A 27,527-nucleotide genomic window follows, 5' to 3' on the forward strand; every position below is an offset into this window, starting at 1 on the left:
GGACGAGCGTCCTCCACTGTTGGACGAGCGTCCTCCACTGTTGGATTAGCGTCCTCCTCTGTTTGGACGAGCGTCCTCCACTGTTGGACGAGCGTCCTCCACTGTTGGACGAGCGTCCTCCTCTGTTTGGACGAGCGTCCTCCAGTGTTGGACGAGCGTCCTCCTCTGTTTGGACGATCGTCCACAACCGCTCGTCCACAATTCAAAGTTGATGTCAGAAAAACGTTAGATTTATAACGGCGTTAAGTGGGTAGGATTCAATTGATACAAATTTCAAAACATAGGTATCAAATGCCTACATTTTTAAAACCGGGTACTAAACAGCAAATTACCTCCGAACATGGGGACTAAGTAGGTAATTAAGCCTTTAATTTAATTCAAGTAATAACATGCATTTCTTATATTCAAACATATCAAACATATTCCAGATATACAATTCAATCAATTCCTGAGTTCAATCAATTCTTGATACTAGACTGACTGTCCGGACTGTATGAATTCTGTGTAGCTACGACGTTCGTGCACCCAGGTGGTGTGGTAACTGGAATTTCTCATCAGCTGCCACTCGAGGTTAGTCCGTTCCATCCAAAGTACCTCTAAGGACTAGGACCTCTTGCCGTTCCCACGCATGACATACTCCCTTCTACTTGAGGACGAGAGCACTCACGGAACATCAGGATGAATCGCCAGCTAAGTTTTGTCCACATTCATACTTTACAAATTCCAACTTTCATCCAAGAGTCGTTCCTCCCTGGAACGCTCGTTCAAAATCCACAACCATTATTTCATCTCATATACTGTTCATTCTTTATAATCTTTCATTTTAATATCATTTTCGTCTTCCATTCCAATTACATAAAATAACGAACGTTCAGCCCTTTTAATAACGAGGACGAACGTGAGGAACGAGACCGAAGAATCCCCCGTTCCAGAACAGAATAAGACCGACTACAATAATACCATATATGACGAACGTCATTTACCACTTGAATCAGTTGAATGAACTGACTCTCGTAAGTTCAGATCAATACTTTAAAGAATAATTTAAGTACAGAGGCTCTAGGCCGGATTCAATGGATATAGACACCTCAAGAAGATTGAAGAACCATACTTAGAATAATTCAATTACAGAAACCGACTGTCAGTCAATGACCGAACACGGTAAAGGATTTACAGAATTTGGACGAACGCTATTTCCACACGGTTAATAATTAAAGACGAGTACGAGCGTTCGGTATAAGACCGAGCGCCTTTCATAACAAACGCTTTGGGTCGAGACCCATCACTGATTTGAACTCATAATAGAAATAGAAATAAATAAAATACGAGATGGTGAAGATAGGATTTAAGAATGACTAAGTGTCCAGATATATGTTTACAAGATTCTCACTTCCTCACATAACACTTTGGGCATCTACGCTTGGCCGAACGCTCAAACATAGCACTATTACAAGAGGGCGTTCGTCCTCAACTAGAATTCTTCCCAAATGGAAGAATTCAATTCCAAAGAAGTTTACTAGCAACACCGAACGGTCAAGGACCGTTCAATGACGAACGTACGTTATCATAGGGAAATTTATATTCAAAGTTTCATTTACATTTACTCATTTCTCAGCATATACATTTCATATTTTCAAATACTCATATCATAGTACATTTCATTTTCACCATACATCAGCTCACACTTATGATCATATATCAAAAATCAAATATCACAGAACATGCTTCATGCAACTCACAGAACGTCCATACAGCACAAATAACACATACGAATTAAATAGAATAAGCTTCCCTTACCTGGATCAGTGAGTGAAACGTCCTAAACGCAAGATTTTTGGTTCGCCTAGATTACGGCTTTCTATCCTCACGATCACTTAACTCTTCCAACTAAGTCTAACCACATAAAAGTCAAGAATAACTTAGACTATAACCCTGCATGCAACCAGAACTTGGTTTTGCATGTAACCCAAGAACGAACGACTAGGGACGAGAAACTTACCAGTTTCAGACTCTGGAACTGTTCGGTCCAGAATGAAACTCACGACGCCGGAAATCCTTCTACGGTCCTGAACGGTGATCGGAGCAGAGAAGAGTGAGTTACAGTAGAGAGAAGGGGAAATTTTCTAGAGAGAAGGAGGAGAAAATGGAAAGTCAGAGTTTGGGAAGGAGAAGGTGCATGCAGAAGAGAGTGGGCAGGTTTTTCAGAAATCATTTTTGTTTACCCCACGTCCAAACGGTCGTGCACTCTCCTGTTGACACCTGCACTCCACTAACTGATTTCCGAATCTTCCATTCTTGACACCTGGCGTTAGTGCGTCAGAGTTTTGGGTGCGTTTTAATGGTTCTGAGCAGGGTTTTGGGTGTAATAAATGAGATTAGACAGGCGGGGTTTGGGTGCATTTAATGAGGTATGACAAAATAATTAATATAAATAAAGTTAGAGTCTAGGGTTAAAGACAGGTTTTTGATTATTGAGTTTTGTGACAAACATTATTGTCTTGTGAGGGAGGTTATGCTGTCAAAGTAATTGAAGGAGGTTATTCTCCCAATTATTGTTTATCCTTGTTTATTCAGATATTACCATCAATAAAAGAGATTCATTCATCCAATATCATTCGTTTATTGTTCTGTTACGTGTGAGAGAGTGTGAAAGGTTGTATTTGGTTAGTTTACGTACTCAGGTACGTAACAATTGGTTCGACCTGCCAGATCGTCAAGGGACGAAATTGCCGGATCCTAATAGAGACGAGTGAAAGACATCATGGAGGGAAGAATGAATGCAGTTGAAGGGAAACTAGAGAGCATGGGGCAGAGACTAAAGAACATGGAGTTGTCCCTAAGGAGGTTGAAGGCAGAGTTGAGTGGAATACGCCATGAAGTCCAAGCTCCAAATGGGAAGGGACTGCTGGAACCGAACGATAGTAGACTAACAGATCCGAACGTGAGCGAACTGCCAGAACTGAACGATAGCAGACTGTTGGATCCGAACGTGAAAGAACGGACGTAACCTACAGAGAGAGGACTTACCGAGCCGAACGGGAGGAGACGGCCAGAAACGAACGTGAGAAAACTACCTGAACCAAACGGTTTAGTATTGGAAGGAAGGGCAGATGGAATAATCAATACCATGGAGAGAACAATGGAGTCTGTGAAGAGATGGGCCGACAAAAAGAATAGGGGGCTTGCAGTGTTTGGTACACTGGCAGAAGGAAGAGAGCGACGTGAAGTACTGAAACACATCGAAAACCATTCTCTCAAGGCTTATGATTCAGGAGAAGTGGTAACCAGAATGTTAGACGAAGAATGGAAGACATTAGAGAAGGTTTTACCACCGCCCGAACCTCCAGACATGAATTGATGAGGAGCCATGAGATCAAGCTCCCCGTTTCCAACCTCGAGGAGAAGGTTGTTTTGCAGTAGGGTGTAATGTCACGATATAAGGTAGGGGTAATAATAAGGGTTGGAAAGTATATGAGCAGAGAGAATATTTAGTATAAGTTAATTAGATTAAATAAATATAGTATAAGTTAATTAGAGTAAATAAATATATATTTAGGAAAAGATTCAATATAAGATATTTATAATTAAGGATACTAGGATAATATACGGAGAGATATTTATATTAAATATAGGGATATTTATATTAAATATTAAATATAAGGATATTTATATTAAATGCAAATATATTCTAGAGAAATATTGAATAAGAGATGGGCGGGAAATAATTAATATAAATAAAGTTAGAGTTTAGGGTTAAAGACATGTTTTTGATTATTGAGTTTTGTGACAGACATTATTGTCTTGTGAGGGAGGTTACTCTCCCAATTATTGTTTATCCTTGTTTATTTAGATATTACCATCAATAAAAGAGATTCATTCATCCAATATCATTCGTTTATTGTTCTGTTACGTGTGAGAGAGTGTGAAAGGTTGTATTTGGTTAGTTTACGTACTCAGGTACGTAATTGGTTCTTTTAAAAATCATGATTTTCTTTTAAGACTTTTATCTAACAGTTGGTAAATTAAAAGTGTAGAGTAAGAGAAAATCACACAAGATGTTTTATCCTGGTTCGAATCAAAAAGATTCTACGTCCAGTCGTTAATCACTATAAACAGTGATTAACTTTTTCACTAAAATATTGTTTACATATTACAATAAGATGGAATAAAGATAAAGAACAGATAACACCTTCCTTCAACAAACGAACGGAAGAACCTGCTCAATCAACTTGAAGAGAACCGCTTTGAGCTTAGACCCACTAAGCGCAAGCTTCTTCTTTTCACAAGACTTTATTCGAGCAACACTAACACTTGAGAACTTCCTCAGACTTTTTCTGTATTCTCAAATGAGTTAGTTCCCTTTTTTCACTCACAGAGAGTTTCCCTTAGGCACACAACTTTAATACTCTCAAATGAAAAGATTCTTTCTAAGAGCTGTGAAGACCTCTATTTATAAGCCCAGGTTCATGCAAAGTTAGAAACTAAAAAGACATCTCCCAACAGCCAGTCATAATCGATTATCATAAGTGATAATCGATTATCATAAGTGATAATCGATTATTTGTGTCCGTTATGGGGTTTTCAAAAACTGATAATCGATTATCCTGAAGAATAATTGATTATTTGCGCGACTTGGGCAATACTGAATCAGACAGAGATAATCGATTATTCTATTAAATAATCGATTATTTGCACGAGCAATCTCTTTCTACTTTAGCTCGTGATAATCAATTATTACACCAAATAATCGATTATCTGCACAAACATTCCCTAAACAAGAAAACTTCTAAGTGTTCTTACATCATCAAAGTTATTCCTATACAAATATTTCTACAAAAGGCTTTTAATGTAAATACAACAAGAGTCTTCAATTCTTTAGCTTGTAACATCATCAAAACTTCAATATCTTCAAGATACCAATGCTCCTCATTGGTAACACGGTGTTATCAGCTGGTTAACATCAAGGAATTTCAACACCAAAGTCATGGTTGAAGGTTGCTCATGGCATGAGGGGAATCTATTTCTGGCAAGATTCAGAATCTTAGTCAAACAATTTCACCAGCCCCTTGTCATGTTTTTGGATGCTTTGTTGAATAAAGGAGACCATTATAACCTTCCACCTTCACGGTTTGTCATCGGTCGTTAGCATTTCCTTCATTCGCCGTGAGGGGGAGTATGTTTCAGCCACTTCAGGCCCCATCCTTTCTTGATGGCAATTTAGTCCTTACAGTTTGGTCGCTTTCAGTAACTACAAGCTCCATCAGTTAGTGATGGCAATTTAAATCCCTGTAGTTTGTCGCTTTTAGCCACTGCAGGCCCATCCTTACTTGATGGCAATCTAGTCCATGTAGTTTTGTCGCTTCCAGCCACTACAGGTCCCATCAGTCAAATGGCAATTTAGTTCCTACAGTTTGTCGTTGTCTACCATTGTTGGCTGTCATCCACTTTTAATGGAAATCTCCTTTATCAAAGTCCCTAGTTGAAGTTTCATGGTGTTTGTTGAAGTTTCGTGGTTGTCCACTAATGTCCAATATTATTCTCCATAAGTTGTTGTGACTTGTTTGTCAATCTGTGTTTTTGCGCTTTTGCTATTCGCTGACCACTGTCATCGGTTTGTTGCACACTCTTGAAGAGGAGTCTCTTTGGCTATGCTGGATTGTGAGTCCAATTTGGTTTATAGACATTCTCTTATATTTCAAGAGGAGTTTCTTTGGCTATGTCGGATTGTGAGTCCAATTTGGTTTATAGACATTCTCTCTCAATGGTCTGAAGCATACGTGCATCTTGTTCTAAGTCGAAGTTTCTAAGTTCCTAAAGAAATCTCAGATTAAGTTTATCATTCCAAGCTTGGTACATACAATTTGTATGCTCCAACTTCAGGAGGAGTTTTAAAATATTTATCCTATTTATCATTGTTAGAGTATTTATCCTATTTATCATTGTTAAAATATTTATCCTATTTATCATCATTATATTGTGTAGGGTTACCCTATTTATCATCATTACATTATGTTTAGGGTTATCTTATTTATTATCATTATATTGTGTCTAGGGTTACCCTATTTATCATGTATTTTGTATCAAAACTTTCTTGTATATAGAATGAGAGTGAGAGGATCTTTCAAGCCGTCAAGAATTATTTTATAGTTTTTCAATAAAACTATTTTCAGGGATTAAAAGCAAAAATCTACTATATTTGTGAGGATGAAAAATGCATTTAAATTTTTATTTATTTTACTTTAAACACCTAAATTCAACGTTTATTAGATTAAAAGATTAAATGCCATCAAATCGATATGTAGCTAACGAGTATGCTTAATTGTGCTAAAATTTCCTTCCTTTTGAATTATCTTTCATGAAAATTGTAGAAGAATGGAATTAAATCATTATTCAGTGCAGGTAATACTAAATGTCTGTTTTGTCTGATCAATAACCTCCAGGTACCGCCTCACATTGTAGCTGGTGAGGCCATAGTTGTTAACACGGAGGATGACTCCTACATAGAAAGGTTAGTTGGTGTAATCTTATTCAAAGAAAGAGATATTAAAATTAGTGATACATTTTTTCATTCAAAAGAGAGCCGTGTGATCAACTCTCTTGCATTGATGTCTTACATTTTTCGTCTATTATCTCTCGTATTTGTACTTCGTCCTTCTGTATCTCACTTCATTATAGTAGGGTATGATGAATGCATTCTTTACGTAGCTAGATTCATTTTTAACTGCTATTATACTTGGAACCATTATTATCATTTGTGTAAACTTGGATCAAATTGATTTGTATTATTAATAATAAATATTATCTCTTCATTTTCAGGGCCAAATCATAGTGTGACTTCAGCCAGGATTTGAATAGATATCCAAGACTTCTGAAGCAGAATGGCCCTTTTATTCAGCCTCCTAGCCCTACCCTCCTCTCTTTCACTTCATAATAGCATTTTTTTTGTTTTCTTTATCTCCCAGCAAATGAATTTGGATGTTTGTGTTTGCAGGACTGTTGCTTTAGTTTGTGCATAACGAAAGCAAGGCAACATAATCTTGATTGTTGAAAGTTTAGATGATAAAAACTCATTTGAACAGTTTGTATTTATATTTTAGTAGAAATTTATTTTTCCAGACCCATAAGTTTCAAATTGCTTACATTACCCTTCTGTATAAATTGTATAATCTGGAAACTTAATGAATTGTGCAAATATAGTGTTTGATGAAAAAATTAATAATTAATTAATAACATTATTTTTATAGTAATTACATAATGTGCCTTTAGTTAATAAAACAGTGAAAGTAATCGTTTAAAAAATATAAAAATTTTAAGTTGAACAAAAATATTTAATAAGAACTAACTAAAAATACCTTTCATATTACCATTTTTTTTATAACTATTTATTATTCAAATACATTTTATATTTATATTTAGTAAAATATATCAAAAACTATTAATTTTGTTTTCAAGATTTTACCTTTTTTTTTTCTTTTACACTTAACTAGTTTTGGTTTAATACCTATCTTGATTCTATTTTATTCAGAGTGATTCTTAGTTTTTTTGGATGTTCAAAAATAGTTTCAATTTTTGTAATTTTTATTTAATTTAATTATTTTTATGATGTCTAGATTGTTAACAACATAACGTCCATGTGAGTTATTATTGAATAAAGTATAACTTTTTGACATGTGGCAACTTAAACAAAAGTTGATGTAGAAACGTTATAATTGAATATGACCACATCATGGTTTTCAACCTAATCCTAGCTACCAGCAAAACAACCACTGTCATTGAACCACCGCGAAAGCTATTAGCCATCAAAACCCACCACCATCATCTCCTTCAATATCGCAAATCAGCAAACAATAGTCATTGTGAGCCTGTTTGTCTTTATCGAACAACCACAAACAACCTGCATCTATAAACCTAAACCTAGATTTGTTCAAACATCATCGCATCAGAGAAAACTTTAACTTCAAAAAAAAAATCCCAAATCTGAAGATTTATCTGCTCCCACACGTCATCAAACATGCCAATTTCTTTTCCCAACCATATTTATTTTCTTTTAATGCTTGTGTAGGAAAACTGTTAACCAAAAATATTATAGATTGCATAACTACAAATCTACAAAATTAAAATATATTTCAAATTACAAAATATATAATGTATTCTAAATTATACAGTCCAAAATGTGTTTTCAAATTACATAAATAAAAATTAATATTTTAAAATGTACAATTTAAAATACATTTCCATATTATATAATCTGCAAATACATTCAAAATTGTAAAAGTATACATTTTCCAATCATATATGATCTAAAAATACATTCTTGATCGATTAATCCAAAATATACTTTTAGGTTTCGAAATATATTCTAGACAGTCTGAAATGTGATTTTGAATTTCCAAAAATATAATTTAGATCGTATAATCGAGATCATATTTCCGTACTTTACAATCCAAAAATCTAAAATATGATCACTTTAAAGTTTTCCAATACCTCACAAAGGTGCATGAAGGAATGATAAGGGTGGGGAAAGATCCCGCCTTTATTGATTAGCTCTAGTTTAAAATGATTTTCAAGATACAAACAATTTAGCGCAAGCGTAACATCAATCAAATTAAAAGATGCAACTAATATTGATCAAACTCAATTTCCTTTAATTGCTTTTGGATAACACTGTGAATTCGTTCTCTACATTAACACAAGACATGAATGCTCAGTTTGCATACAGGAAAAATTTGACGCATTAACAACTAAGTTTAAACTAAATGTGCTGAGGTACTATTCATAACCAACAAAGCCTTAAAACCCGACAAAATTATGCACGTCTATCATAAAAGTGGTTGTAAATCCTTACCACCAAAAGCTTAAACTTGCCAACATGGAAAACCCTTCGATTAAAATTCAAAATGGTAGCTAGAAGCCTCAGTTAATCTTTGGTTTTGGTCGCCTTGGTCTCAGTACCATATAAAGGCACCCTAGAACAATCAAGAAAGCTGGTATAGTTGTCATATCAAAAACCATATGTATTTTTCTCTCTCTTGTGCAGTTAATTGGATGAAGAAGGGAAAGGGTCGCATTGACTTGACCAACAAACCTGCGTGAGAGATTGTCAGACAAAAACTAGCAAATTTCAGAAAAAAAATAAAATTTAATAGCGTTTGAAGTACAACTTAAAGATAAGATAAAGTAGGTCTACATGAAATCACTAGCTACTAATCAATGAAGAGCAACAGAAAAGTAAAAATAGTTGAGCTTAGCCATATTTTCATCCTTAGATAAATTTTGCAATTATATTGGAATGAAAGAAAAGAAGAGGAACGAAAAGCAAATGTGAACAAATTCAAGTAATAAAGATTAGCCAACCCCTCTAGGCCAGGTTTAAAAATTTGACAGCTCAGCCTGGCCTATATTTTAAAGCAGGCCATTAAATTGCATATTGCAGAATAGTGCCCAACCTTTTGGATGCATCCTCCAACGTGTTTAGTAGTCTCAATGCGTCAACATAACGCAATTCTCCAGTGACAGTTGATACCTGAAGAATACAACATTTATAACACATTCATGGAACTTAAGAATATGATTGCAAGTTGAATAGAAGCTACAAATAACTACCACTTACCCTTTTCCAAAGGCTAACGACATAACTGTACTTGTTTGCAAGCTCAAGCTCTTGGGACTGGAAGATCCTGAACGTTTTTTCAGCTTTATATTGTTAAGAATTCACATTAACTCATTTTGTCTCAAGAAAAACAAAGGCCCTATAATACCCCTGAAAGCAAAGGGCAGGTTTGCATTCACATGGTTTAATTTGATAATATATGCTTTAATATATTTTTTCTTACACAAGGCAAATGCGATGGTACATCATGTTACTCGCTATTGGATTCCTCCTAGTCCCACAAGATGTCCAGTCCTCACTGTGAAGGATGTATTGGAAATCTTGTATCAACTAAAGATAAGACTAAATTATAATATATAACTAGATGCAAATCTTATTTTACAAGCTGGTTTTGTAAAATTTAGTTGGACCTAATTCCAATTTCTTAAGAGATATTAAGCATTGACAAGTGCTCTCAGTCCCATTCTATATTTCAGAGTGATCCCATTTGCAATTGTTACAAATTGTGATAATAGTGTGCAGAAAGCAACGACAAATGTTACTTGTTAAGAAACCAATTAATGAAAAGATTCAGCTATCACACCAACGAGCAACGACAAATGTTACTTTTTAGGAAACCAATTAATGAAAAGATTCAACTATCACACCAACGAAAATGTTCTGCTCAACCACAATTATTTTGCATGCTTATTGACTTATAAATGGTTGGTCCCTACCAATTTTTCTTATCCAAATACACTCTTTTAAGTGTAGAGAAAGCAACAATAGTTAAACTCATAATCACTTGATCACAGAAGGCTTTCATATGATGATTGACAGTTAGCCAATGAGCTTAGGTTTTAGACTAAGGTTCAAAAGTAATATTAAATTTATCTCACTTTATATCAAATTAAGATATTCTGTCCCATTTTCCTCTCTCTCTCTCTACATCTAACTCTAAATTCAACCTGGCATCAAAAGTAGTATCATACACTAACCTGTCCCCATCACAGTTCCACTGCCATGTTCCTAAAGAAATTACAGAAATAGATGACATGCGCATTTTAATAATGATCTAATTGATGCTTTTTGAAATAGTAATTTTTCTATCATTAAATGGCTGCAATGCTACACCGTAAGGATACTAGTACGTTCCATTAGCAGAAGATGAATGGCAGAATTAACCAGTTGTATTGATTCTTCGAGGGAAGTGATGACATAGCTTCTAGCAATTGAATCAGACTGGAACTGTGAAATGTGCCAACCTTGTGATGTAATGGAGAAAGGGTTGCATCCTACTGACCATAACCAGTCCTGTCATACGCAGAGATAAATCTTACAATATGGTAGTTCAAATACACTTAAAAACGAAGTTACATCTTAGTACATGGACATTGACTGTTCTACGAACTTGGGACACAGTTCACACATGCTAATCTCTAAAGGACTATGTATATTGTTGAAAAAGGGATTAAGCATCTGCAACCAGGACAAAATTGAAAAGGTGGTCAAGCTTCCTGCAGGCTCTTTTGCTACATGCATCACTTTTTGTATTTTGGGAGATTTAGGGAGTTGCAAGGTGAGTATGGTAAAAATTAACTGATTTGTTGCCATTTAAGGGATTATTAGGTAGGTATACCCAAAGAAGAGTAACACAGTCCCATACAATCAATGCACAAGAACTGAACCTCAACAAACGAAAGATATCTGGATTTAGTATACGTAAAACACTAAATGCATCAAAGAAGTAGACTGGATTCCAAATATTGGACATAAAATGTACCTCAATAGCGGTCTCATGGGCCTGACCATAGACAAGATGAAGGGGAAGCAAACCAGCAAGATGCTCAGCAGTGGCAGCAACTGCAGCTTTTATAGGCTGCCTTTATCGTCCCCATACAGGATGAAATCATGAAAGAACTAATGAGTAGATTTTTGTACCTACACTAATATATAAAAGAGATTCTCCCTTTTGGGGTACACATTTTTTTTTTCAATTTTATCCTTACAGTAACCATCATTTATATTTAAATAATTATCTTACCAATTTTACCCTCTAAACAACCCTCCTTTTAAATTTAATTATATTTTTCGATTTGACCATTTTTTAAAATTTAACCAGTTTTAAACTAAAATAATTATCTATAACAAAAAATTACCTATAAAATAAATTACAAATATTTATGATAAAATCATAAAAACATTTATTTTTACTTTTATAGTTATAATAATAATAATAGTTTCATTATTTTTTGTCATCATAAAAAGAAAATGAACACACATGCGTGTAATGGTAATATCACAATTGTTCAATATAAATTTTTATAAAAGTTCACCTCTTCCCCTACCCTTTCCCAATGAAATTGTTAGGAATTGGAGGGTTTATGAGAGGCGAAAGGTGAGGCAGAATACTTAACACTTAACGGTAAACAGTTAAGTGGGGCGGGAAAAAGGTCTCTATAAAAGGACCTCTGTTATTGTTTTCAGGTGTACAGTTTTTTACTCTTGAGTTACAGACCAGTTTAGACTTGGTGAAGGAGGTTAAGCTCCTGGTTTCCCAATTGTATTCTTGATTCTTGGATGTGAATACAAATCATTTCTTTTTCAATTGCTTTCTGTTAGAATACTGAGGTGGGAGAGTAAGGGAGATAGATAGGATTCTTACAAAGGTTCCTAACATAAATCAATAAAATACGATTGCAAGACAGATGAATAAGCAATTTTAGAAAGTTGGAAGATAGGTTTCTCAATCTTACCTCAAGTCCAGTAGAAGTGAATGCCCATTACAATGTAGATGGCTTTCCCACGAGGAGGACTCAGATTGAACGACAATAATCATGTCAGAGAGAGCTTTTGCCTGAAAATATTTGTCTAGTAAAAGTGGTTCACTGTAGATGAACCAAAAGATTGGAACCTCGAGCACAGACCTGGAATGTGCATGCCTACCTGCACCATTCATAAATACTCATATTTGTCAATAACAAGAATATCAAGAATAAAAGAGAGCTTTATTTTAAACTTATATTTAGTGAAATGAACAAAATAAATCATGTCATAAAATTACGTCCAACTAGAACATGCAACCCCAACGCTAGACATAGAAAGTCCTTGTTAGTCCCTACTATTTTACACTTCTACATATCCTATGATTTTCCATTTGACATCTAAGTTTTGACCATAACAAACAAGACAATTTTGGAGTTTCTAATATATTTATCTAGTGTGCAACAAGCTTAGTCATGATCAACAGCAACTTTGTGTCAAGATACAAGTCATGATTAAAGCGCAAAAGACAAGTGAATGAGGCCATGTTAGATGACCTCACAAAGAAGAAGACGGAACTAGAATAGAAGAAGCTTTCCAAAAGTATTAGACTACACTACAAGTAGCAAGAAGCGCTAGACAATAATGTCACCTACATATGACCATATTCCTCGGGGCATGAGATATATGTCAACAAGAATGGAAGTTTAGACAGCCAAGTTAGAAAAAGCTTCCATCTTGAAGCATCAAAAGCATGCAAGATAGAGAAGCAAGAAGAAGATCAAGAGAGGTTGCTCAAGAGTATTCTTGGATTGATGTAATCTGCAGAGAACCAAGATTAGAGTCCTTGATGTAGCACCTATCAAAAGATGTCTCCTATGCCAGCTTCAATTGTTAGATGACTCGAGTCAAATGGAATAAATGCAATCTGAAGAGTGCTTTGAACTAGACACATCTGCAGGATTTCATAACGTCTAAATCCCTACAGCTGACTCACAACATGTATCTCAAAGATGAAGACACAGGTACTAACTATAAATGAGCAAAAGTCCTTTTTGGTATCGTTAGGGGCACAAAGTCAACTGTAAAGTAAAGGAGTATGTTTCAATCACGTCAAAGTACTACAAGTCAAAGTAAGTGAGAAGAGAGCCATCACTCTCTAAGAAAAGATCTAACAAGCAATGACTCCAAAGGTACACATCCTTCAATGGTCCTTTTGGACACCTATACAAGGAATGCACCACCATGCAAGAAAGTTGATGGATATAATAAGAAAAGTCTTCAAAGATATCACCAACATTACATACGCAAATGATAAAGTGCTGAAAAAGCCTAAAGTGCAAGATCTAATTGTAATTACCTACCACTTGTTACAATTGTAGGATAGGAGTAGTGAGGTGATTGTCATGTTGTCCCTTGGTATATTTATATTTCATGATGAATGCAATAGGTTTAATTTCTTTATGGTCCTTTTATTTATTTATTTTGCTCGATTTGATCCCTCTATTAATACAATATTCAATCAAATCCCTCAATTTTAAAAATGTAACAGTGTAACTCTTCCAAGGTTAAATCAAGTCCCTCAATTTTTAAAATAGCAACAGTGTGACCCTTTTGTCCGTTGAAAATGATGTGGTTGGTTTTATAAATTGTCAGAATTATATTAAGCATAAACTAAAACAATCAATATTTGTTTGTCAATGATTTTATGGCTAATTGTATAGAAAATGGTCAAATTGTTGTTACATTTATAAAAGTTGAGGGCCTAGATTGGGACTTTTATTAATAGTGAAACCAAATTGAATAAAATAAATAAGGACCTTCAGACCTCTTATGATGCTTGAGTTTGACAACATTCGTCTTGACAAAGGCTCATTACCTAGCAGTTTAGAGTTTATATGAATCAAGCTTTAGAGTGTGTAAACTATCTTCTATGCATAGCTCTCACCCACCATTAGCTTGCAAGGAGTATTAGAATATACCTGGGTTTATTGAAACCCAGCATACACTCGACCTCACTATAACTTTTTTCTGTTCAGACATGTAAAGAATCAGTCAGTTTGGTACAGCTGGACAGATGTAATATATTCACATCCCTCTACACGCAATTTTTTTAGGTTTCAGAATCAATACAAAACTCAGTTATTATTTTCCCTTAAATCCTTAAACTCAACACTCCAGTATGTGGAGCATATAATTGTGCCCCAAATACTACAATGCCCCAGTTTATTCAACAGTAACTGCACAAACCCAATTCATTATACATAGTCCACGGCAGACTTTTGGCAACTTAGTGAAGCAAACACTATGAGCTTCAAAGTGTGAGCTATAAAGAGTTGAAGATACACGAAAACTAATGTAATATTTAGGATTGATGCTACTATCATCCCAAATCAAGTATGCCACACTTCCTATTCAGCAGTTGAGGCATAACGTCAAGCATCTTATAGAATGTGCGCAAAGGTTGTCTTAAACTCATCTCCAATTCTGACTTAATTATTTATTTAATTGAATAAAGATTTCAAAATAAAATTCCACCAAATTTGCTTTGAATAAAAATGTGCAATGGATGAAAATAGATTGAGTAACATATACACTAATCATCGATGAAATAAATTTTCCTTTCACCCTTTTTTTACACACAACTTCAAGATGTCTGCAATTTATTCTCATTTTTCAATGTACATACAAATGGCACTCTAAAACAGGACTTAAGGATATAGGAATGACCTTTAAGAGAACCATGTTTATTCAGTCTTTGCAATTGATATTGCAGAATAGAAGAATCAAGATATGTTCGAACTGTCTTTCGGTAGGTTCCATTGATAAGCAGTAAAGGTACAGCGGCTGCTCGTCGTGCAACGGCAAAGGCCATTGCTAAGGCAGGATCCTCCGACAGTGGCAACCTAAAGTGATAGTAATGTAAGTAGAAAATTAGGGAGACAATTTATAGGAATGTGATAAATCAGACACAAAGCATTGTCTTAAGAAAACATTTCACCAACCAAATGCCTAATTGAAGGTAGGGAAAAGAAAGGTTAGAATTAAAAATTCATGACATACATGTGTTGACTGAACATTGGTTTCTGAGAAGGAACTGTCAATGAGGAAAGGCTCCCCTTTATAGCATTCATATCCACAGGAAGCTGTTTTACGTGCTTAACTTTCTGAAAAAATAATACAAGGGCAATGTCAACATTCAGCTGGTGCAAGCCTTTTCAAGTGATCAAACAGACATCTTACCTCCTGTGTCACGAAAAACAACTGAAAGGATATCTTCTCATAATAATGGAATGCACCATCAGCAACCGAAGGTGACACAATATGTCTCATAGATCCCCACAGCATTGCACCTAGATGTGCAAGAAAAGAATCACGTGCAACTGTGTAATTTTGGAACTCCTGCAAAGGGGTAAATCCTTGAATGATGAGGTCCAACCAGAAATTTAAACTACCAAAAATTTGTGGGCATGCAGTTCATTATAGTAATTTACTAAATTAACATAGATCAACTGGCTGACCTCATGCGTGTCACTGAATAGATTCCAGCTCTCCATCCGTTTCAAAGCTTCTATGGCCTTTTTCTTATGACTTTCATCATATTCTTTACCTTCAAATGACTGTAGCTCATTTCTCAAATCCCGCATCCTTTCATCAAGTTCTGAAATTATCTTATGTTACAAGCTGTACAGAAAAGCTACAATAAAACCGTGTAGCTTCTAAACCTACAGAAACTGAGCAATGAAATCTACAACGTTTGATACTTAGAATGAAAAATAAAGCAAAATAGAACTACATACAAATAAAAGCTTGATGAGAACATCTCACTACTACCAGAGAAGCACAGATACTTCAAATGATAACCATGCCCAAGAATTGACTAGCACAATATTCGTTATTAATTGGTGATTACAGAATATTTATTATTATTGGAACAGTTTTACTGGTCAACAATTTATGCATGATTGTACAGCTACATTTATGTTATCTTGATAATTAGTTAGCCCAGCAGCTGCAAGGTAGCATTTATTGCACAATAGTCACTTTCAAGTCGAATGGAGAATTCTCCAAGGAGAACACATTATTGATATGCAATTTTTCATAGTCTAATATGGTATAAGACTTGGCTGTACTCCTATTTTAGTTCTGTCCAAAATTCCCAGACTCTAGGTTCTGCAAGACTATCCTTGTTTTTCTCTCTCTAGTATGATTTTTTCATGTCTTTTATTCGTCAACTTCATATCTAGTGACAGGAATGATATCTTATTTGTTTACCTTAATGGCAAGAGTTATTTAACCTCGGTTTTTCAGTTCTAGATATTGATAAAAGATAAGAACTTCTGAGGTCATGTTGATGGTACCAGTTCTGTTCCTAACAGAAAATCAACAGGAGGAACATGTCCAGCAGGAAGTTAAAGATGCTCAAGTAAAGACAGGGATCTATCATAGTCTTTGTTGATCCTAATATTGTTCCCAATCTCCGACAATTCAATAATGCAGCCAAGATGTGGGCCTATGTAAAGATATATAGCCACAATAATATTGCTAAAAGATTCCAATTAGAACATGAAGTCACCATATTACAGCAGGATAGTCTTTCAATTTTTGAATTCCTTTCTCATTTATGAATCTTTGGGCCAAAAACACTGACATTGTATATGAGGATTTCTAAAATGATGGTGAAAGTATAGAGCAACATGTTCATGAAACTACTAAACAGATCAATTTCTTATGAAACTGAGATCCAATTTTGAGGGTGTTTGAATAGAGTTCCTACCCCATCATTGGATGCATGCCTCAATGAGCTTCTAGAAGAATGTTTCCAAACTAAAACATCCATGAAAAGCAGAAATTTGTCTCTCTTCCATCAGCATATGCAACACAAGGAAAGCCTAAACAATGATACCGAAGTGCTGTCCAAAGTTTCTGTTGTGAAGAATTTGGACGTGCTTCACATTGTCTTAAAATGTTCTACAGTTACTGCATAAATGATGGTCAATTCATTAAAGAATGTTCCATAAGACCACCAAGAACTGCAACAGCCTTTACTGCTGCAACTGGTCCTTCTACTGCAACTAGTTCTGCAAATCAAAATGTTTCTACCCCTGTGAAACACTTTGACCACCAAAACAGTCCCACAAATGATAATTTAAGCATTTTTTGCTTTGGGATCTTCAGGTAAACTTTTTCTTCATGTACTAGTGCATTAGTGCGTCCCATCTCTCAAATTTAGAAAGAATAATATATTTCTTCAATATTTCAATAATTAGGCCATTGGTCCTATTAATGCATGAGCCAGCTTTTTATTTTAGGAAATATAGAGAGCTAATTCTAAGGAAACAAATCCCTGTAATTATGATACAACTGTATTAAAGAATAAAAGTACAGCAAGGATAAAATAATAAACCTTCTAAAATACATAATGAGATGCACAGTTTTGACAGTCCCTCTCAAACTGGTAAGTGTTCTCCAGTCCCATCTTGGATATAATTCTTTCAAAGTTAATGCAGATCAACCCTTTGGGGAGTATGTCTAAAAGTTGATTTTGAGTGGACACACATTGCGTAATAATCAAACCACTGTCTAGCTTTTCCGTGATAAAATGTCTGCCAATCTCAGTATATTTAGTTCTATCATGCTGCACCAGGTAATAAGCTGTACTAATTGCAGATTATTATCACAATATAACCTCAGGTTCATCCCACTTTATCTTCAAGTCTTCCAATATAATCTTTGGCCATAGAAGTTCACATATTCATTGGGCCAATAATTGAAATTCTGCTTTTGCACTTAATCATGCTATTACATTCTGATTTTTTACTCCACCAAACAACTAGATTTCCACCAAGGAAGGTGCAGTATCCAGTAGTTGATATCATATCCACAACTGACCCTGCACAACCTGCATCCATATATTCTTCAAGACTTACACTCTTGTTTCGTTTAAACAATTCTAGGAATAGCTTGCAAACGAACCTCCTTTGGTTGGTGTATAAATTGACTTACAAGACTCACAGCACAAGCAATATCCTGGCCTAGTGTGAAATAAGTAAATAAGTCTGCCAAAAAGTCTTTGATGCATTTCTTTGTCCACTGCAATATCTTCCTCTGTACTTCCTAACTTTATGCTTGGATCAATTGGAGTACTAGCTGGTTTGCAGACTGTCTATATTATTTCTTTAAGCAAGTCAACAACATACTTCTGTAGAGATATGAAGATTACTTTTTTTGGCATGAGGCACTTTAATTCTCGAAAGATATTTTAAGTCTTCCTAATATCTTAATCTCAAATTTCGTGGCAAGGCATTGACTCAACATTTGCTCCTCCCTTTGGGATCCTTCACATGTTCCCTCTACCAATGGTTCTCTGTATTATATCTGTTTTGTGGATGCTTTTTCACGTTTCACTTGGTTATATACTCTTAAACACAAATCCGATGCCTTTACTGTTTTTCAGAATTTTAAAGTTGTGGCTGAACTTCAATTCAATGCTAAAATTAAAAGCGTTCAGACTGATTGGGGCCTGAGTTTCAGTTCTCTAGTTCTTTTCTTACTACTCATGGTATTCTTCATCGTGTTATATGTCCACATACTCATCACCAAAATGGTGTTGTTGAATGTAAACACAGGCACATAACCGAATTGGGTTTAACTTTATTGCATCATGCTCAATTACCCTAAAATTTTGGGATTTTGCCTTTCAAGCAGCAATTTATTTAATTAATCGTTTACCCAATGCAATAAAATTCAAGGTGTTTTATGTATATTGATTGCAATTCAAGGTGTGCAATTTTAACTACAAACAAACACTTAACAACTGACACAGTAGTCTGTCGTCTACTTGTTTCCCCAACAACCAGTACAGGTTCATGTCAATTATAGCAGCGATCCACAAGGAATTACAACTTCTGTGTGCCTTTGGTCAAGAGTACACTTTTCAGACCATCTTAACCTCCAAACCAACAACCAAATAGCAAGAGCTTCCTCTACATGATATCTGTTCATACAATTTTTTATGTCTAGTTTAACCTGAAAGTGCATTCCAGAATTTCTTGAACAGACTTCTCATCCTCGTAAGATCTGTTACCATGTATATATCTTTCTTCCTTCTTTTCTTCATCATTAATAGAGAACTCTCCAAACAATTTTTCACTCTTGACTTCTTGTAACACTTCTTTGATTTCTTTCATGTCCAGAAACCTTCTTTCATTACAGTCACATTAGCTTTTAGCTCTGTAACCACCTTCCTTTATTCACTGGCCCATCTAGTTGGTTATCCATTATACCCCTTCATTTCAAAACCAGCAAGTTGGACCATTCTTGCTCCGTGCCACGCCAAAAAAGAAAGAACACACCAGAAACGAAGATTGAATATCTTGTGCAATATTATTTCAGCAATTGTTAGTACTGTACACCAACATCCACATACAAAGGAAGACACTTCCTTTCCTAAGGGTATTTCCCTATACGCAACCAAAGGCTCTCAATAAAAAAACCCCTAATTTCCCCCAAAAGGGTACATTATCGGGCAATGTCGATCCCCTGAAATTACTAACATTATAACTACTTTTATTTTTAAATTTCCTTTTATAACACACATTTCACTCTCCGTCATTATTTCCCTGTGAACCATTATATCAATGTAAGTGGGATAGTTTATAAATGGATAATGAATCTGGAAAAACATTCACATTGTCAAGATTGATATTTGAATTGAAACCATTATGCATAATAGCTTATATTTTACAAACAAGCTCAAATTTTCACTTTTGTTCATATTTTAAGACGATCTTTAACATTTGTGTTTATATTGGTTTGAAGAATATTAACTACATATACTATTTCTTAACTTTGTTCTGCTCTATAACTTTCCATGTTTGTTGCAACCAAGCTTAATGACATTGTTCATATCTTGTGTTGTATTTGTTATTTCCCAACATGTCCAAAAAACAAGATGTTAAGAGAAATTGAAGAAACAGTTTTTTACCGATATAAAAAAGGGAATTCAACAAACTTAAAGTTCAAATTAGAAATTTAAATGCCATGAGCTACAGAAGGAGATTTACCTTCACAAAGAGCAAGCTTAACTTTCCTTCCTTTGCAATGCTTAAAAGCAAAAAGCTCATATATATCAATCTCAGCTAAAAGAATATCAATGGCCTGGTGTTCCTTCTGCAACATTAAGAGTAACAACTGACTCACTTTTAGAGAAAATGAGTGTAGAAAGAAGGGACATTTACTACATATATCGGATGCCTACATTCTCTCAACTCAACATCCTTATTCACATTCCGATGATATCAAAGTCGACTAACACTACATAAAACTCTTGTCAACTTGAGAGAAACCTAGAGTAGAAATGTTTATTTCTATCACAATTTGTTTCACATCCTCAATCATTTCGGTTGAACCACGCTTTTCTTTTTTTATTTGTTTTCAGTATTGACAATGTATGAGGTAGAGACTATCAAGAGTATATACAATTAACTACAACTCTCTGAAACCTCATTTCTTCGAAGAACCGTATGCAATATGCAATATATTGTTAGACCAGACATATTTTACATACATCACCAAATACAGCAAATTTCTCCTGAATAGTATCTTGCAATCGATCTTCTGCTTCTTCTTCCGAAATTTCTGCAATCAGCAAGAAAACAGATCAAAAATAGCAAGAAATATAACATGGCATCAAGAGTTAAGCCATGCACAATGAGAAGAACAAATAAGGTTTAACTTTACAAGTCAACATAATATGTCAGAGGTTTCCAGTAATTTTGTTTTTCTTCGAGACTAACAAGACCGAAATAAGTGAGAAACTAGAAGAATCTGGATCAGTGAAAAAAAAATACACTCAATAGATAAAGTGAACAGAGGAGAGGGAGAGAGAGAGAAAATGAATAATGAATCGAACTTATTTTATTAACATCACACAATAAATCATATGTATATAGGCTATTTATACAAGTCAGTTATCTGTTAAGAATAACAGATACTGAGAATTATACATGAAATGAAAAAGATACAATAATAGGAAACCTAGAACTGTACAATACAAAGGTAACTCATACAAGCCAACTATAGTATAATGACACTTATATACTATAATTTCACGTTATCACCACCCGATGTGGGATCTCCACACCCTCCTCACACAGAACTATATATATCTCGAGCATGAAATTAGACATTAATGAGTGATTCAATAGCAATCATATAACGGGTGGCACAATAGACCCAACAAACAACAAATTTTGCTAGGATATGCTTTGCATGGTTTTGATACCATTTTAAAAGATGAACTTTAAGTTGAACTCAATCTTACAAAACCAAGTTATAAGATAAATTTTGCACTGACTTATATATTATAAGTTCACCTTATCTCTAATTGATATGGGATCTCCAATAGGTTTAATGGAAAGATAATGGATTTGAGTAGAAAGTTTATTGCTATGTTTGATTGATTTGATGGAATTAATTAAGGTCGGTGGGTTAGTTTTTGTGTAAAGTAAAAATTACCCTTAGTGTATCTTTTCAAAATATAAATATTTTTTTCAGAAAAAGTATTTGAGAAAATGAAAAAGAATTATATTATAAAAAATAATTAAAATAAAAATATAATTTATTAATTGACAATAAATAATTTAAAAACCAAAGAATAAATAAACAAATAGGGGCAACACAGTCATTTACACTCACTCCAAATTTTCTCCTCGGGTCCACTCAAATCTCCTATACCAAATACCCAAAATCCTCATAAATACACTTAGATATTTCTTCATGAATAGTAAACTTGCTATATCAAACACCAGTACAAAGAACATTTGAGCCAAGGAAACCTTAAGACATAAAAGTTTGTGCGATGAAATTCAAAGAAAAACACCATTATCATTTACAAAGTCGCTTACATTCTTCAAGATTTTTGGTTATTGAAGGCCCAAAGAAGAAGGATATTTATATATACCAAAGAGGACAACCTCTTGACGTGGCATTGCTTATTGCTTTAGAAATTCAGGAGTTGTTGTAACATATGTGTAGCCCTTGAATTAAAATACCAATTTTGGGACCATTGAAGTAGTAAAAAGGTAGTGTAATGAGCTCAAGGACTAGTGGCAAACTGATTGGGACCACAAGTTGAACTAACTACTGTACAGTAAGGTTGGGACAAGCAAAGTTGGACCCTATTGAATGATTGTCCTAAGCATTTTCAGATTGATCATACTTAGCCTTGATGATAACACCATACTTCAGTATGACTATAATCGTACAAACTTGACAATGAATGTTAGATTGACCATCGTGACCTTTCTGACCACTTAAGTCTCCCTGACAGCTATAGTTATCACCACCAAAGAAATTTTGACAATGAGAGTGATTATCATTACGAGTGAGTAGGACTTGAAGTATAGAATCAACACGATTGATCATTTGGCATCACTAGTAACCCTCTTGTCAAGGAGCATGCACTCAATTTTCTGATTGAGCTCGTCATTCCAAAGTTTAGGTTATTCGACAGGAATATGCACTACAGACATATGCAGCTGTTCCAAATAATTAATACATTTTTTATATGAATGCAAATAAGCATCGCGTTCTTTATGAATGAAAATAAGCAAAGTTATGTTAAATAAAGTATGCCACCATTATAAAGCTCTTATTACACCACTCATAAATATCCAACATCATGCCCAAGATGTTCATACGTTGGCATGGGAAGTGTGTTTGAGACCCCACATCAATTAAGAATAAGGCCAGATTATAATATACAATTGAGGTACAATCTTCGCCATGAAAGTCAGTTTTGTGATGTTAAGTTAGATATAAATTCATTTCCTAAGTGTTACAAATAAAATAATTATTTGTTTTCTTACATAATTAAAGACCTTCTAACCGAAGTGGTTGGTCAGTTTCTGCATCAAAGAAGTATTATCCATGATTTAGTGATTTTTCAAGCTCTTAATATGATATTGAGAAAACTATTATACTCAACTTAAACTTAGTACTGAGAGTTCTCTATTTCTTGATGTTATGCTGAACTAACTACTAGTAGACTACAACTATATAACTAACTATACAGCTGTCATTGATGGCTATGAATTAACACTATATTCTTATACAAAAGTATGATTTAAAGCTGGATAAATTACACACAATCGAACATATCATTACTACCTGAAGCTGAACCAATTGTTTTTTCCACACTTGGTAAACTTGCTTCCGTACGCACACCTTCTCCCCCAACAGCAGGTCCCCATGAAAAAGGACCTGCACTTAAATCAATAAATGCCCATCTGGTACAAAACAATGACAAACGGAAACAAAATGTAAGGGATGTGTATGAGTGAAAATTAGCATTTTGTGAAGCAACAGAAATTGAACCTGTCTTTTCCAATCCATGTATCAGTGAGACATTCTGCTTGAAAATCACTGTAGTCTGCAGATTTTAATACTTTTTCTAATTGGAGCTGCAGGTCTTGATCCTTCCCTTTTAGTAACTAGAAATGCAGGGTAAAAAAAGTGAAAACTTAAGAAAAAGATGTAGCACAAAAATTTTGGTAATTAAATCTGCTTTCCTATGTCGAGAGTGGAGACATATCTGATGAGTATACACCTGTAAAGCTTTGACCTCAATGATCTCAACTATGTCTTTCCCTTGATACAACCTCCGAAAATTATCCAGTGCATTTAGCCAAATATTATGCCATTCCATCTGCATTTTATTGTTGTACCAAAACAGCAAACATTTAATAATGCTTCCAACAAGAACACCAGAAAAGTGACCAGACCCAAATAATAAATGAGCACTGAGCAGCACAACTACCATAGAAATGCCCTAGTTACACTTTGGCTTGAAGCAAAGAAATATATACGTGGAGAGAACATGGGATTATGATTTTGCGTTTTAAAAACATATATACATGTTGAGAGGATTTCTTTCTCCTTTATTACAATTTTTAACTCTTTGAAATGATCCATTCTCCCTTTACCTAATGAGTCAATGGTATTTTAGGTCTCCAAAAAATTCCAAATTTAGATTTTGTTCCCAACTTTCAAAACTTTGGTTTTAGTCCCTATATTTTATTTTTTATTTTCTGAAATACACAAAAATTTGGACCCAGAATATAGGGAAAAACAGTTAGCTTTAAGGACTAAGTTCGCTTTAAACACTATTAACCCTTATGTAATTGATCTCCAATAACTAAATGCTCTGCCCGTCACTTTCATTCTGTGTTAACTTTTAACTTTTGACGTAACTGATAAAGAGGCCATGATAAATAGTATTCATGGAGGGGAAGAGGGTAGAAAAGTCTTGGACATGGGAAAATGAATATTTGGAAGCCAGGTGAGACATCAGATGATCTTTTGGAAAGCTCAATTGATAATGCAGAAGGAAATTCTGGTGCAAGAGGTAGGGGAAAGGAATATAAAATAGAAGGGGTTATTCGGAGGACTAGTACCCAATTTTATATGTACAGGAGATCAATAAAATAGGACTGCGTGATGAATAGTAGTTAGTTTCGTAAGTAAATGAAGTTCAAAAGAAGTAGAAAAAGCAACTAAAACTTGTACCAATAGAATTTTGTAAAGACTATCATAAGGTGATAGGATATAAGTAATAGGAGATAATGGGTTTAAGAGAGAAGGAAGAGTTAATACAGAGTTAATATCCTAACTGTTTTAGTAGTTAGGAAAGGAGGGAAGGGAGGTCTTGTATAAATAGAATTCTATTCATTGTTAGAAGGCAGTTAGTCATATTCTTTTGTATAGACAATAGGTCTTGGACCTTGTGAGGGGGGTTATGCTCCCGTGTCATCATTGTATAAGACATTCATTGGTGTGAATACATACAATTCCTTCGTTTATTTCCCCTTTGTGTGCAATTATGTGAGTGTAGGTTGTGAGACAGTTAGGTTTCATACCTAGGAACCTAACATAAGATCATTCAATCATGTATAAGATTTGAATATCACATATCATGCAAAATAAAAACTAACGAGCATATATGCTTTCACCATACAAGGAAATGAAATACTTACAACATCAGCATCCTCGGTTCTTGTCCAAGAAAATTTCATCATTGGATGCTTTACATACAATGGTCGCTGAATCTTAGTAAGAGCTGTAGAGCAATATCAAGTAGCTAATGAGGGATTCTAAGTAAAAGCAAGAAGAAATGAAGAGGGACTGCACACATCAACTGCAGAAGTATATCACAAATAATAAAAATTTGAATAAGCATAGGAAAGACTTTGCGGTGTCAATGTGTGTGTATACATATGTTTGTGTGTGTGTGTGTGTATAAAGATGACTACAACTACAGCTCAAAGTGGAAGAGGGTAAAACCTATGTTCCTTAACCTACAGCTAAGTACAACCTAAAACAGCTGTTATAAAAGCTATACAATGAAATAATAACACCTGTTTAAACACTCCTCTCAAATTGAAGCATATAAATTTGTATGCACCAAGCTTGGAACATAGAATGTTTGTAAGCAAGTCATCAGCTTTGATGAATCCTGTACCAAGTTCTTTAGACAAAATGACAATCGATGGCATACCAAGAAGATTTTCAGGAATGTTTTCTGCCTGAAGAAGCTTCATTTGCAAACTCTTATTCTGCACAATGTGGTGGTTGTTAGGGTTGGCATTGAAGGCCTTGATTTAGTATAGAAAAATATTTAACAATTACTTTTTGCAAATAACTAGTTCATAAACTCTGCAAAATAATGCCAAACATATTTCGATACAATTTACAAATGAAACAACCAAATCACAATAGCAGGGCACATTCTAAGGAGAAAAGACAGAATATTTCATATACCTCCTTTAGCAAGTTTATTTCGGGCTCGGATAAACCTCTCCTGAAATATTTTGCAAGAGACACAATATAAAAAAACATGCAGGTACAAAAGCATGGCCATAACATATAATTTTGATAGATACCCATAAGCTAGACTTGAACTATGTAAGAAAATATAGAATTATTTTACTGATAACAATCACACTAATTACATTCTCATCTTCTCTATTTATAATAACCAAAACTTTTAAGAAAAGAAATAAAAATATGTTGAAATACATAGAAAGATTATCAAAGTGTTTTTTCTTAATTACTATGGAGATATTAAGAATATTCTTTTTCTTAATAACTTGTTATTTACAATGCTCCCCCTCAAGTTGTTAGATGAATATCAATCATTCTCGACTGACCTACAAGATTCTAGAATCTATCCAGAGGAAGCGCTTTAGTGAAAATGTTTGCCATCTAAGATCCTATAGGGATATGAATTATAACCGCTAGACCTCTGCCAAGAATATCTTTGATGAAATGTTTGTCAATTTCAATATGCTTAATTCTATCATGTTGGACTAAATTATGAGCAATGCTCATAGTTGACTTATTAGCACACTACAATTACATAAGGATGTCAACCTATATTTTATGGTCATCAAGCATAATCTTCATCCACAATCCATTTCACACACCTTCAGCAAGGACTCGAAAGTAAGCTTTTGCACTAGAAAAAGATACTCTCCGTTTTTGTTTTTTTTATTTTTGCTTCTCTAGGTAACTATACTTTCTACAAGAAATATATCATACCCACATGTAGATTTTCTACCAGTAACAGAACTTGCATAGTCTCATAAGTATATATCAAGATCAAAGTATTTCCAGAAGAATAACCCCTTTCCCAGTCTTGATTGACTTCAAATACTGAAGAATTGTATCAACTACTTAGGTGTGTCTTTCTCGTAGATAATCCATAAACTAACTTAGCACACTAATTGTGTAAGCACTGTCTAGTCTTGAGTGCTAAATAAATAAGATTTTGCACTAATTTTGATGATTTTTTTTTTCTGGAGGAGAGCATCTTTCCCTTCTAATTCTACGATTTTGTTCAATACGAACTCAGGAGAATCTACATCCTAGCTTACATGTTTCTTTAAAGAGATCAAGTACAAATTTTCTTTGGGAGATGAAAATAAATCGCCTTTGAGTAAGCAACCTCTATTCCATGGAAATACTTTAGTTTTACGAGGTCTTGGGCAGCCAATTTTTTCTCTAATGTCAATTTGTATCTTTCAGCATATCCTACAATAATCATGTCTTCCACAGAGACCAAAAGTAGTGTAAGTTCTACCTCTATCAGTAATAGAGATTGAATAATCAACAT

General features: G+C 34.5%; 1 protein-coding gene and 1 long non-coding RNA gene across 3 annotated transcripts in view; one reads left to right on the top strand and one right to left on the bottom strand.

Moving 5' to 3' along the window:
* Positions 1-57: 57 nt before the first annotated feature.
* Positions 58-7,115, top strand: LOC148199959 (uncharacterized). Its single transcript, XR_015786368.1, has 2 exons — positions 58-6,508; positions 6,817-7,115. It is a non-coding gene; the product is annotated as an uncharacterized LOC148199959 (long non-coding RNA).
* Positions 7,116-8,624: 1,509 nt separating this feature from the next.
* The window catches only part of LOC124848730 (uncharacterized), a 28,091-nt gene continuing 9,188 nt past the window's right edge, over positions 8,625-27,527 (bottom strand). For both annotated transcript variants that reach the window (XM_047326501.2, XM_088111650.1), the window contains 18 exons: positions 26,174-26,213; positions 25,911-25,968; positions 25,390-25,472; positions 23,964-24,062; positions 23,732-23,847; positions 23,525-23,643; positions 20,922-20,992; positions 20,419-20,524; positions 15,874-16,013; positions 15,596-15,754; positions 15,416-15,519; positions 15,083-15,258; positions 12,346-12,535; positions 11,373-11,472; positions 10,735-10,903; positions 9,611-9,693; positions 9,447-9,523; positions 8,625-9,085 (listed from right to left, as the gene is read on the bottom strand). In XM_047326501.2, coding sequence (XP_047182457.1) covers positions 8,914-9,085; positions 9,447-9,523; positions 9,611-9,693; positions 10,735-10,903; positions 11,373-11,472; positions 12,346-12,535; positions 15,083-15,258; positions 15,416-15,519; positions 15,596-15,754; positions 15,874-16,013; positions 20,419-20,524; positions 20,922-20,992; positions 23,525-23,643; positions 23,732-23,847; positions 23,964-24,062; positions 25,390-25,472; positions 25,911-25,968; positions 26,174-26,213 — 2,062 coding nt within the window. In that variant the 3' untranslated portion in view covers positions 8,625-8,913. The remainder of the gene's footprint in view (positions 9,086-9,446; positions 9,524-9,610; positions 9,694-10,734; positions 10,904-11,372; positions 11,473-12,345; positions 12,536-15,082; positions 15,259-15,415; positions 15,520-15,595; positions 15,755-15,873; positions 16,014-20,418; positions 20,525-20,921; positions 20,993-23,524; positions 23,644-23,731; positions 23,848-23,963; positions 24,063-25,389; positions 25,473-25,910; positions 25,969-26,173; positions 26,214-27,527) is intronic.

Source organism: Vigna umbellata, chromosome 4 (assembly GCF_029865625.1).
Source record: "Vigna umbellata cultivar VRB3 chromosome 4, Vumbellata_1.0, whole genome shotgun sequence".
Classification (NCBI taxonomy): domain Eukaryota; kingdom Viridiplantae; phylum Streptophyta; class Magnoliopsida; order Fabales; family Fabaceae; genus Vigna; species Vigna umbellata.